At 40.5% G+C, this 12,304-nt stretch overlaps 1 protein-coding gene across 1 annotated transcript in view; it reads right to left on the reverse strand.

The window, feature by feature from the left end:
* Window positions 1-12,304, reverse strand: part of LOC147666043 (uncharacterized) — a 158,953-nt gene that overhangs the window by 114,571 nt on the left and 32,078 nt on the right. Inside the window, exon 3 of the mRNA XM_086949299.1 lies at window positions 5,027-5,093. Within this exon, the coding sequence (XP_086805425.1) occupies window positions 5,027-5,093 (67 nt within the window). The remainder of the gene's footprint in view (window positions 1-5,026; window positions 5,094-12,304) is intronic.

The following is a 12,304-nucleotide window of genomic DNA, read 5'->3' on the forward strand; positions in this document are numbered from 1 at the left end:
AGATAACCATTACATCAGCATATTAGAGAAAAACATAGCATGCAGGATAACATAATGTTCCATGGTATCCAAAGGATTATTCCTAGAAAAAGAGAGGGGGATTGGGAACTGAGTATCAGGCAGCAGGAAGCCAGATGGATAAGTAGGTGTAGGACTGTGACTAAAGGTTTGAACAGTGACACGGAGCCTCTTTATTTTCTATAGTGAAATCATTAGTACATATATTGACGGATATATGGTAATGATGCTTTATGAATGGAGTGATATCCTTATGATGATCTAATGAGTATTCTGGGGTATTTTTTTTGATTTAATGTAAATCATACAAGTAAAGTGGTTGGATGATTGTATAACATATGGGGACTGTAGTTGATGTTGGAGAGAAGAGAGGTGCACTTTGGGTAATAATTAGGGAATAATTGACATGCTTCAATTGGAAATTAACATGTTTACGTAGTACTCAGCATCGGAACCGTTTAGAAGTGATATACGTTTATGAGTGGTATCACCAGAAATTGATTATATTGATATTTTACACACATATAACATAAATTGACAGGGTGTGACTGGTGGGGCTAGGAACCTTTGAGAGTCGGAATGTAGATACAGTTTTTCCCTGATGTAGGCAGGGTAGTCATATATTCGGGTCTAAGATAGATTACAGATTGTATTAATAGCAATAATGTATATACGTTTAGCTTAAATTGGGCCATTTTAAAGACTAAGTTTGAAGGTTGTGGGGACTTTATGTTAATAAAAAAAGTGCAATATTCGGTTCTGAACGAGTCGTGATAATTGGCAGTGATCGTTGGTAATATTGAAAAGTTTTAAAGAGTAACGGGTCATTAGGAACATAATATATACACAGGTTCCTGAATCATTATATAAGGATCGAGACCGTATAGCTTTGAGTTGTTAGATGGTATTTAATATGTGGATCGGCAAGAAGCTGATTGTTAGGAAAAGGCTCTCATGGGATGCCTGTTTTCACCCGAATTGTAAATAATGTGGTGGTGAATTATGATTGGACAAAGAAGTGTTTCCGGTAGGAAAGAACAGTGAGGAGCTGAAAGAAGGTAGAGGACCAGAATGGGAACCAGGTGTTTGAAAAATAGAGTGTATGAATGGACAATATTGGTATTTCAGGACAAGAGAAATCCTGATTGAACGCTGCCATAGCGGACCGCATTGGAAAAAGTTGTGTTGTTAATAGGGAATGGAAACGCGCAAACGGGATTGGTGGTTGGAGTGTTTAAAAAGAAGGAATGGCGCGGGTTTGAGTTTACAGCAGATTTATCAGGATCTGCTGTCAGCGACGCTTCAACTTAGGAAGTGGACATTTTGGAGACTGAGGTGAGAATTAGATAAAGGGGTTTGAATATATTTCACAGGTGAACACTGTTACTATCTTAGAAACAGTATTCTGATGCGAGTGTTCTTCTTATTATGTTATATTATGGCAGACTTATGTTGGAATAAGAGTTCAGGACACTTAATCACGGAGCCAGGAGTATGAATAATTAGGATTTAAATTGTGAGAATTATGATTATTTGTGTTTGACTAATTGGAATTAGGACTTGGGCTGTTCTTGAACTAAAGTATGGGATCGGAATGATTGGAACAAAGGAATATTGATTAGGGATGAATTCCAGTTTATAACTGTAGGATAGATATGAGGTTATTTGAACCACATCATCGTTCGCATAATTGTTATTGGTAACAGGGCAGCTCTTTTACTATATAGGGGTTCCGGTTTTGAAAAGCAATAAAACAGAAGGATAATATTGATAAGGTATTACTTGGGTTGGAATTGGATTAGTTGTACTTGATTAGGGTGAAGAATACATTATTGTGCAAAGTGAAGAAGGATGCAATACCAGCATTTATAAGCTGTATAGTTTGATGAGGTATCTTCATTTTGGATCGAAGGGTGTATTGTTTGAATATTATGTGATTTGGATGAGCATGGGGGATATGTTGACATAGTGGGTGGATAATGTATTACACGATTTCAGTATAGAATGTTATGTGGGCAGGATGATTATGGGTATCCAAAAATGGTTTAATATTATTATTATAATATTGTTCTCATGGAATGATAAATAGTTATTTGCTGATATGCTAAGAACTGGATTGTGATTTTTTTGTTCTTTACTTTACAGCCCTGATGATGTCCTAAGGAGGACAAAACGTGTAGGCTGTTCTTGAACTAAGGCTGTTCTTTTTGTGTTAAACTATTGATCTGGATGAAATAATCATTGCATTGGATTGATGAACATTTATGTTGGAATTTGGATTTTGAAATTTTCTTGCTTCGAACTGTAAAGAAATAACTTTTGACGAAAAAAGAAATTAAAAAGAAAAAATCTGACACGGACTTCAATATTTGATTGGTGATTTTTTGTGGACTAGACGCTCCTTACATCACTATTTTTGTGTTGGGTTCTGTGTCTAGAATGTGGGCGCGTGAGCCACCCTGCCATCCATTGCTCAGATGTAATGAGAATATTGGGGGTGGTCCTGGCAGTAGCTGGCTGGTTGTTATCTCTGCCGGTCACATTGATGTATCTCGTTCAATAAACCCTGAAGCACTTACCTGCGAGTCCCGTTTTCATTGGGACTTTTCACCAACCTAAAGCCCACAATTTGTGTATTTATCAGGAGCAGCTCCTCCATGAGAGCAGAGGAGCGTCCCTTGCTCCTAAAAACAAATGCCCCATGGCAGCTCAAAAATAAAATGGTAATAAAGTTTATTTATTACCATTTTATTTTGAAGCAACCCGTCCTGAAACCAGTGTCAGAACAGGGCGGGGCCAGTGCTGCCAAGTGGCAGCAGGGGGCGCTGCACTTATGTTTAAAGTGTGCATGCCTCTTTGTCTAACCGTCTTGCGTCGTGGAGGAAAGACATGCGCATTTTAAACTTCTCTAACCTAGCTGTCATAGAAAGCTAGGTTAGAGAAAATGCAGGCCTCCAGTGCTCTTAGGAGGGCTGCAAGAGGCCGCTCCCTCCAATCCTGATGCTTCTCTCATGCTGAGAGACGTGCAAGGATTGGAGAGTAAAGTTTCCTGGTCCGGAGCTTCCAGGAGCGAAGACACCTGAGCAAGAAGGACGTCGTGTGGCAAGTCTGCAAGGTAAGTGACTTTTTTTTATTAATCTTAATGCCACCTGTATGTTGTCCACCCCACCCTTGCTGTCAGATTTCAGTTAGAGACTCAAGACCTCGCTCTTCAACTAAGTCCAGCAGGTCAGTGCCTGGATACCCTCGCTAGTGATATCCATGCTCTACAAATACTGATTGATTGATGGATTGATTGATTGATTGATGCAATGGTTTGATACGCCACTGTCATATACCCCCGAGTCCGCCTGCCACCATTTATAAGATTGAAGCTGTCCAAAAGGGACAACTGCCTCTTTGTGACTTGGATGCCGCACCACGCCCGGTGTTGATATCTGTTCAATCATTTGTTCAAAGATTTGCATGTGCAGCTGTAGTCCAATGATTTATATTGACACAACTGTGATCTCAAACTATTTATATAAGGCAGTTCGAATAGGAAAAATTTGTGGACGCGCATTTCATACTCCGTCTTTGTGATTTGGGAATTGGCTGCAACAGGCATTTGGCGAGACGGTAAGATCTTTCTGACTTACGATAGGATCTTTTATTAGGGATAAAAGGTCACTGGTACAAGGCACGTTTTGATACAAGACAATATCAACTCACTACACCTTGCCCAAAAATGCATAGAAATGTTTTGGTATTTCATCTTGGGTTTTCACTTAATGTTGAGACTTAATCAAGGTGACATCACTGCAGTTGACAATCAAGTTGCTTCTCAAATGCCATCATGTCATAGGGATGCCATCCCTAACCCCATATCGTCTTAGACCTGAGTGGGTTAAGGCTTGCTGCAGTCACAACAGACTAAGAAGTCAACTCACTCTGGGGATATGGACCAGGGGCAGGGGCTGTACTGTCATCTATCCTCATGTGTGCTCAGGTCACCAAAGACTGAAGGAACGGGAGGGAAGGCAGATGCTCGCTGCCTGCTGTAAGGTTACCATTCATCCTGTGGATTTTCAAAGGTTAGGGGAGAGGTGAGGTGGGGTGCTGCTGCACTATCTCCAATTCTCTCTTCCCCTGTTGCTGCTGGGAATGAGAGATCCAAGAGTAGCAGGGGAAAGGAGCTAACGCCGGGTAGCCGGGTAGCTGCTCTGTCATTGTGGTAGAGCTGGTGTGGTGTGCAGTGGCGCTCACCGTTCTGCTGTATCAGATTCACTCTCTGCTTCAGGAAGGAGAAAAGGAGAACGTAGAAGGAGGGGAACGGTATGATAGGTGGGTATGTATCATTGTTTGTGGGTGAGTGTGGAGGGAATGAACCAAAGAGAGGCACATGGTGGGTGGCAGTAAGACAGGTCAGGCTTGCAAATATTTCCTCGTAGATAGGGGTATGGAGAGGAAGTTGGGGACATGAGAAATGCATAACCAAAATGACAATAAACTGATTAGAACAAATGGAAATGGAGAGGCAGTTGGGTGGACAGAAGAATGACAAGAGCCTAGATATTTTTAAGGTGCAGAAGAGCATCAAAAGGGTGGTTATATGTATGACTACATTACCTCTACTCACCCCTTACTTGCTTAGTCCTGAATGTAGGTCAGTGGTTGTATGGAAGGAAAATCATGGTTGGCTTACACAACATAAAACTGGACATGTGTAAGTATCAAAAAGAGAGTGTTTTCCAACTCGACTGGAGTAACACTCTCACAGTCCAGGAAGCATCTCTGCTGGAAACAACACCATTTTTGATAGTTCAGTGTGCACAAAATACATAGCCAGAGGGACCACTTTTCTATTACGGGAGCAGCTCTTAGAAAGTGTTAAATACACAATGGCAGAGTACAAATTTGAAAACAATAGATCAATACACTGACCAATTTACATAATTAATCTCTTCAAGCCCTGGAATCGAATAGCATGTTGGGCTCACCATTTCTCTGCCATTCAGTGTTTACTTACCAGCTGCTTTTCAACTTTCATTTTATACTGGTGCGCTTCCCACCGTCTCTGGAGATAATCTGCACACCTGTATGGAGAATATTTTAATATGTTTGTAATAAACCATTTTATTTCAAAGTGGCAGCCAACCGGCATTGGGGCTGCAGAATTAGCCATATAATCAATATCATTTACAGTTTAGCCTCTATAGAATCATGCCTTCCAATTAGTACTACTAAAAAGAACTTTGCTGATTTCTCTGTAATTGCCACCAGGCTTGTACATTTCTTCACCCAGCGTTGTCCAGTTCACCCTCACCAGTCATCACCCAATGGCTGCAATAATCTCTACCAACATTTTGGATTCAGTTTTGTTTCAGAATAGGACTCGTGGGGCCGGATCACAACACATTTTTGGAAGGCTCTAACTCATGTCCTTGGTAGTAAATAAAACAATGCTTGGTGTAAACACTTTTTACCAATGTATTATGAATAAGATTTCGGGATGTGGTACTACTTGACAAGAACATTTGTGCATATTTATTGTGGTGGTAATGTTTTTGTACTACATTCATGCACTGCCTTGGTGTCATTCACTTTGCATGCTGTGTTGCATTCTATTTTGACTGTCTTATTATATTGTGCTCTGTTGTGTTTTATTTGTGTAATGTTGATCTGTATTGTGTTATTTTGTCATGTTTTGGTGTTTACTTTAGGAATTTTATCAAATGTTGCTACATTTAAAGGCAAAATCAGCATACACCCTTCCAGTTACAGTCACAAACAACCATTTACCACGTTCTAATGAAGTTATATACTGCTGCTTTGGCTTTTCACATATTTAAGACACCAGTCAGCCTAAAACTGTGGCAGGGACTAGTCATGTATACCACTTCCAGTCCTGAAGCCATATTAAAGAAACTATGCGCTGGTACATAAACTGTGGTAGAATGAAGCAAATACATTGTGCCCCATGACATGCTACATAGAGATATGCAAATATGTGAACAACTAGAGGAAATGAACATACAATATATATTCTGCATTTTATATGTCTAATAGAGATTTCTTTGTCCATTACTATTTTTAACTAAAATAAATAGTGCATACTTTTTTGTGCTATGAGTTATGCTTATGTAAGGAAGAACATTGAACAAACTGACACAGCATGATACCTAGTATCAACTTTCCTGTATTTTCGATACCTAATATCACGTAAAAAAGCAACAAATGTGAAAACAGCTTGCTTCACACTTTGCCATAATCTTTTATGGAATTATTAATACAAATCATTACAAAATAATAATTCACTTACGATTTAAAGTTCATGTGAAAATGTATGATAGCACAGCTATTTACTAGCAGATAATACATGAATAAATAAATGACAACATTGTACAATAAGTGTTAGAAAGGCAACATTTAAAATAATAAACCACAATAAATGCACACACATAGTCATTCACATTGATAGGTTTCGGGCAGAAAACATTCATTATATAGTGGAAGAGGTCTCTACCTTTTTTGGTAGCTGTATTGCATAATCAAAATACATGATAACCCTAAACAATAGCTTGGGTAAAAGATTGTTCAAGAGGACTTCAAAAGTTGAGCTGAGGGTATGTGCACCAGGCACGCGGCATAAACACAAAATGTGTGGTAGGCTTTCACTCCTACTGTCACAGAGCTGGCAGGTCCCTTTATAAAGATGCCATCCAGGACTGACCTTCAATAAGGTGTTAACATTAATGTGAGCCTAAGATATGTATTCTGAGTGCCTTTATTTAAGCAGTTTATTAGATATGGTGGAGGTTGGAGGTTTACATAACTCTCATTAGTATATTTAGTGGAATAGGACCTAGAGACTGTGCTCTAAATTGTGCATCACACAGAATCTATAATCTAATACCTAGCCAATCTGCCCAAAGCAGCCTGAAGGTCATTCAGTCGACATTTCTTGCTGTCCTCACTGAACATGAAGCTAACCGTGGTAGCTCCACAAAATGCTAGACCTTGCTCCGAGCTCCTTCTTCAGGTCCTTTTTTGCCATCCCACGCTCCTGTATTATTTGCCTTAAAATGTTATTTGTTACACACATAGCAGAAATGCTTAAAACATTCAGTTATATGGCCCCAGACAATGAGTTTCTTTTAGCTTACCATCGCATTTCTAGGTGTGGAATCTAACCAGCATAATGAAAAAAGAAGAGCTAAAATGGTAAGAGGCAGAATATAATCAAAAACCATAATCAGATAGCATTCCTGAGTAAGGTGATGGTGCATTAGAACGCGGTTCACATTTCCATGCAATAGCCAGTTATGGTTGACCACGAGGCAAAGAGATTAGCATGCAATAAAACAATTTAAAATTTGTGTAGCCCATTTGGCCACACAATAAGGAGCAGGAATCGTTGGCTATGGTTAAGTGAGTTCATTACACCCAAATAATCAATCCAGTAAATAGGCAGAGTAAATATTATGAACGTGGAGCTTTACAACAAGTATATTAACCCCTTGCGTGCGGGGCGTATTTTCCGCCTGTGCTGACTCCGCCTTGCGCGGGCGGAGTCATGACGGAACGGTTCCGTCATCAGCACAGCTCAACCGATGCTGATGACGGAACCATTCTGTCATCAGCACGCAAGGGGTTAAAGCGCCAAAACGGATTCTGGCTTGACAACAGAAGGCCAATAAAGACTGCAGTCAGAATAATCCAGATACAGAAAGAATGCAATTCGGTGTTCCTCTGATAAACTCTGCTAAACATGAATATTTCTAAAGAAGAAGCCTAAGCCTTATATCTAACCACAAAAGGGTCCATAAGAAAAGTTCAGCTGGGAATTTAGAAATGCAGGAAGGTGGAAGCAAAGTGTGGGTTTCAGAAGAAATCCTCTAAAGGGAATCCAGTGTTTAGCATATAGCCTTACACTCGCAAGCATAGGGCAAGCAGAGAGGTCTGTAACTCCCAAGGTCCAAAGGATCTGCTCTAAAGACTAACATATATGTGTATATGTTAATTAAAACACACAGATGCATACTCAGCCACCCGGTCCTCACACCATCCATCCAGGGACCAATGGTGGTGAACTTTACCCTGTGATGGCAACAAATCCTGATTTTCCCATTCAATGAAACCTGGACACTCACAACGACCTTGAGTATCACACCGTTCCGGATACATGATGAATAGGAGGCGTCCTAAGCCAATTTAGCTCTCCACATCTCTGCCAATATTTTCTCTCTCAGACCCCCCTATCACTGATACATAATACACTTTTCTCTAACTAACAGAGCCTTGAAACCGCATTGGCAGAGTAGAGAACGTAAAGGCAAACAGAAAAATACATTTCGAAATGTAGGCCTCGTCAAGTAGGTTTAGTTAAGCACTAAATGTGAACTTTGAATACATGATTATATATGCATGTTTTACTTCAAAATAAGTGCAACAGTAAAAATGTAACTTAGGAAATTGAGTCATGGTTACACCGGAAAAGCACATTTAAATAAATGCAACATAACTTGAGACATAAGTGCAAATATGTAGAAGAATTACACTTCTTCACGGTTAGGTCAAACGTTAACAAACACATGTTTAAGAATCACTAGTGTTCTCCAGGGAAAGCATTTCAGTAGTACATTTGAATACTTATTATCAATAAAGTTAGACACAGAGTATATGCTGCAATCTGTACGTATATATTGCGCTTTTGTGACGAGTAAGGATGGAACTAAAATTGCGCTGCTCCAGTAGTGAATATGGATAGCCTGGTATGTCTCCTAGAAACATCTGTGCAATTTTGTTTTCAGCGTGCGTTTCTTAAAATCCACCCAGGTACCACACAACTTATGAGTGGTGTACTTAATTTGCTGTCCGAACATCTAACTTCAAATACCTTGGAATACACTTCGTTTCGGACCCCTGCAAGTCAAGTCAAGTCAAGTCAAAACCACTTTATTCGATTAATTAAAATCATAAAAGTATACTAGATATTTATAAAACTATTTAAAACATGTTTAAAAGTCAATTAAGACAATTTCAGTCATAATGGCAATTAAAACCCGTTATAAAAAGACAATTACACAATTCCATTTCCATTCGAGCCCAACAATCCATTATTTAAATACATGATACAGAATAGTTAGCTTTCAGCGTTAAGAGTCCAATCTTGATCTCCTGATTCTTACAGATGCAGCCAGAAAACTGGCGATACAGTACATAATTACGGGGGTTTCCATCATTTGCAGAAATAGCAATGCGGGCTTATACTGAGAAAATCTCATCTCTTTCAGCATTGGTTTTACAAACCGATTCCGGGGTTCGGAATACCAGGGGCAAAAAAACAAAAAGTGCGCAGTGTCCTGGGCGGACTGGTCATCACATTTACATGGAGTAGAATCCTCAAGCCTACACCAACCTTTCACATCCCAAAGAACCATATGGATTTGATTGAAACTGAATTTTTGTCAGTAACCATCTATGGAAAAAGTTTGTCACCACTGACAAATAAGGAGCCAACTCAGGAGATGTGGTTACCATTACATGTGCCCTCACTGAGGGTTTACCTAGCTCATCCGCTTCACGCTCGGCAACACAGAGCCTAGTGAAGTTAATCTTCACCCACACTAGATCTGCTTTACACAGGGATTCTGGTCTAGCAAAAATCTCAGGGCGTCCTAGTTTCACAGCCAAGGTCTCTACATAGGACAACCACTGAATATCCCTCATGTGATCTAGTTTGAGACAATCTTTTATGATCTTATGATTAAGACTAAGGTTTGGATTTAGCCAGAGCTTAATCCATAACAGGATGGGTGCTAGTTTTAACATGTCTGTGATGTATCCCAGTCCTAGCTCAAGGTGTAGGGAGTATGTCGCTGTTGACTGAGGTAGGCCAAGCAATGACCGCAAGAATTTGTTTTCCTCCGTTTGGATGCGGTCAGGTTTTACAAACCCCCAAATTGCAGCCCCATATCTTGCAATGGAGACTGTCTTGGCTTTGTAAATAGCCAGGATCGCCTCTGTGGGTTTCCCCCCTAGTCTTTTAGCGAACCCCAAAACTGCGGAGGAAGAACTTCTCACCGCATTCGCTTTGGATGTTAGCTGTGGTATCCAAGTACCCCTTTGATCAAATACTACACCCAAGTAGGTGAAGACCTTTACGCTAGAGATAACCTCACTGCCACAGAAAAAGGTTTTATCTTTACTTTTAGAGCAACCCACTGACATTGTATGGGATTTGCCACTGTTAATCACCAAATCTAGACTGGACATAAAAGTTCCAAAGGAATCAAGCAGCTTTTGCAGGGCAATCGGGGTCCTGGCTATCAGCACCACGTCATCGGCATAGAGGAGCACCGGAATTGGCGTACCCCCCATGCACGGAATATCCTGAGTGACAGCTGTTATGTTAGCCTCCAATAAATTCACGTATAACGTGAATAACATGGGGGCCAAAATACAGCCTTGGCGCACCCCTCTGTAGGACCTAAAACTCGCTGTGCATTTCCCCTCTGTTGTCATCCTTATGGCGGCATACAGATCTTTATGCAACTCCGCCAGGAAAGGCACCAATGAGCAGTCAAGGCCCATTTTCAAAAGCATAGTCCACAGCCTTGATCTATTAACTAGATCAAAGGCTGTGGATAGGTCCATGAAGCCTTGGAATATGGATCCCCTTTTTGCCCTTGTGTACTTGGATATTATGAGGTGAAGATTGAGGCATTGGTCCTCCGTGCTCCTCCCCGCTCTAAAGCCGTATTGAACATCTGTCAGAATATTATTCCCATTTGCCCAAGATGTTATTCTAGCCAGGACAACCTTCCCTAAGATTTTAATAGAGGAGTCCAACAATGATAGCATCTTGGGTCTCCCCGCTGGCCTTTTTTAAACACGGGGATTATAATAGCTCTGGACCAAGATTTAAGAAATCCCACAATGGCTGAGGCATTAAAAACTTTAGTTAAAATATCAGCCCAGTACAAAGAGTTTGCCTTAAACATATCAGAGGGAACCCCATCAGGGCCCGGGGCCTTTCGACCCGCGGTACTCTCGATTGCTTTAATGACTTCAACTGTATCAAATCTAACTGGCGCCAAGGGGAGTTCGGACGCAGGGACCTCAAAAGATTCCTGCTCCATGTTACTACCGTAGATTTTTTCAAAATGGCTAAGCCAGTCTTCCTCAGGGATGTTAAGTTCCAACACCGCATTTTGGTCACGAGAGAACAATGGGGTATTAATAATTGACCAAAACTTGGCACTATTTTTTAAGGTAGCCTTGCCCATGAGCTCGGCCCAAGCTTCACACTTTAATTAATTTTTACGTGCTTGGATTGCCCTGGAATAATCCTTTCTGAGCTGCACCACTAAGACTTTATCCCTCGGACGAGCGTTAAGTGCTTTTTTAAGGAGGTTACGGGCTTTACTGCAGTTATTATCAAACCAGCCCATTACCGGTCTATTTTTATCTCCCTGGCCTTTAGCTGTTAAATTCATGGCCACTAACCGACAGATACCTTCAAAGGAAGTTAAAACCTCCTCACCCTTAGAGAGAGGATTGACACAAATATTTAAATCTTCTGCAGCCATTGACGTTATGTTAAGGAAAAAATCATCTGGAACTACCTGTCCCTATTTTATCCTCCTCCCCTGATCTTTAGCTTTAACTGGTAATACAGCCTGTGGAGTAACAGAAGAATTTAGTAGAGAGAAACCATTAGCTAACTCCATCCCCACGGGGTTGTGATCACTCAATGGCATGGGTAAAGCATTATATAAAATCACATATTTAAGAAGACCTAACGATAGAAAAATGTAATCAATTATCGATTCTTAGTCCCTTCCAGTATATGTAGCTACACGTGAACTTTTATCATAAAACTCTGCCTCATACAGATCATTACTAGCTAGTAGGTTTTCAAGAACCTCCCCCTTCTGGCTATGTTCAAAATGCGGGGGGGGAATACTGTCAGGGCCATCTGGATCGATTAGGTCACAATTTGAACACAAACGTACATTAAAATCACCCAACAAAATAAAATGACAATAAGTGGTTTGCTTTTCCTTATAGGCACTTAAAAAATCTGTTAGCCACACTAAATGCTCATTAGCAGGGTAGCCATGTGGTGAGTTATAACAGTTTACGAAGAGTATTTTGCTGCCATCAACCAAGGATACCTCTATAACAAGGAAATTATGTGTGGCGCAATCAACCTTTATAATTTTACCCTTTACATTCACCGAGACCAACATCAAAAGCCCCCCTCTATTCCTTCCAGCTGGAGAGGGCAAAGCAGGTACAA

This window comes from Lissotriton vulgaris, unplaced genomic scaffold (assembly GCF_964263255.1).
Source record: "Lissotriton vulgaris unplaced genomic scaffold, aLisVul1.2 SCAFFOLD_324, whole genome shotgun sequence".
Taxonomy (NCBI): Eukaryota; Metazoa; Chordata; class Amphibia; order Caudata; family Salamandridae; genus Lissotriton; species Lissotriton vulgaris.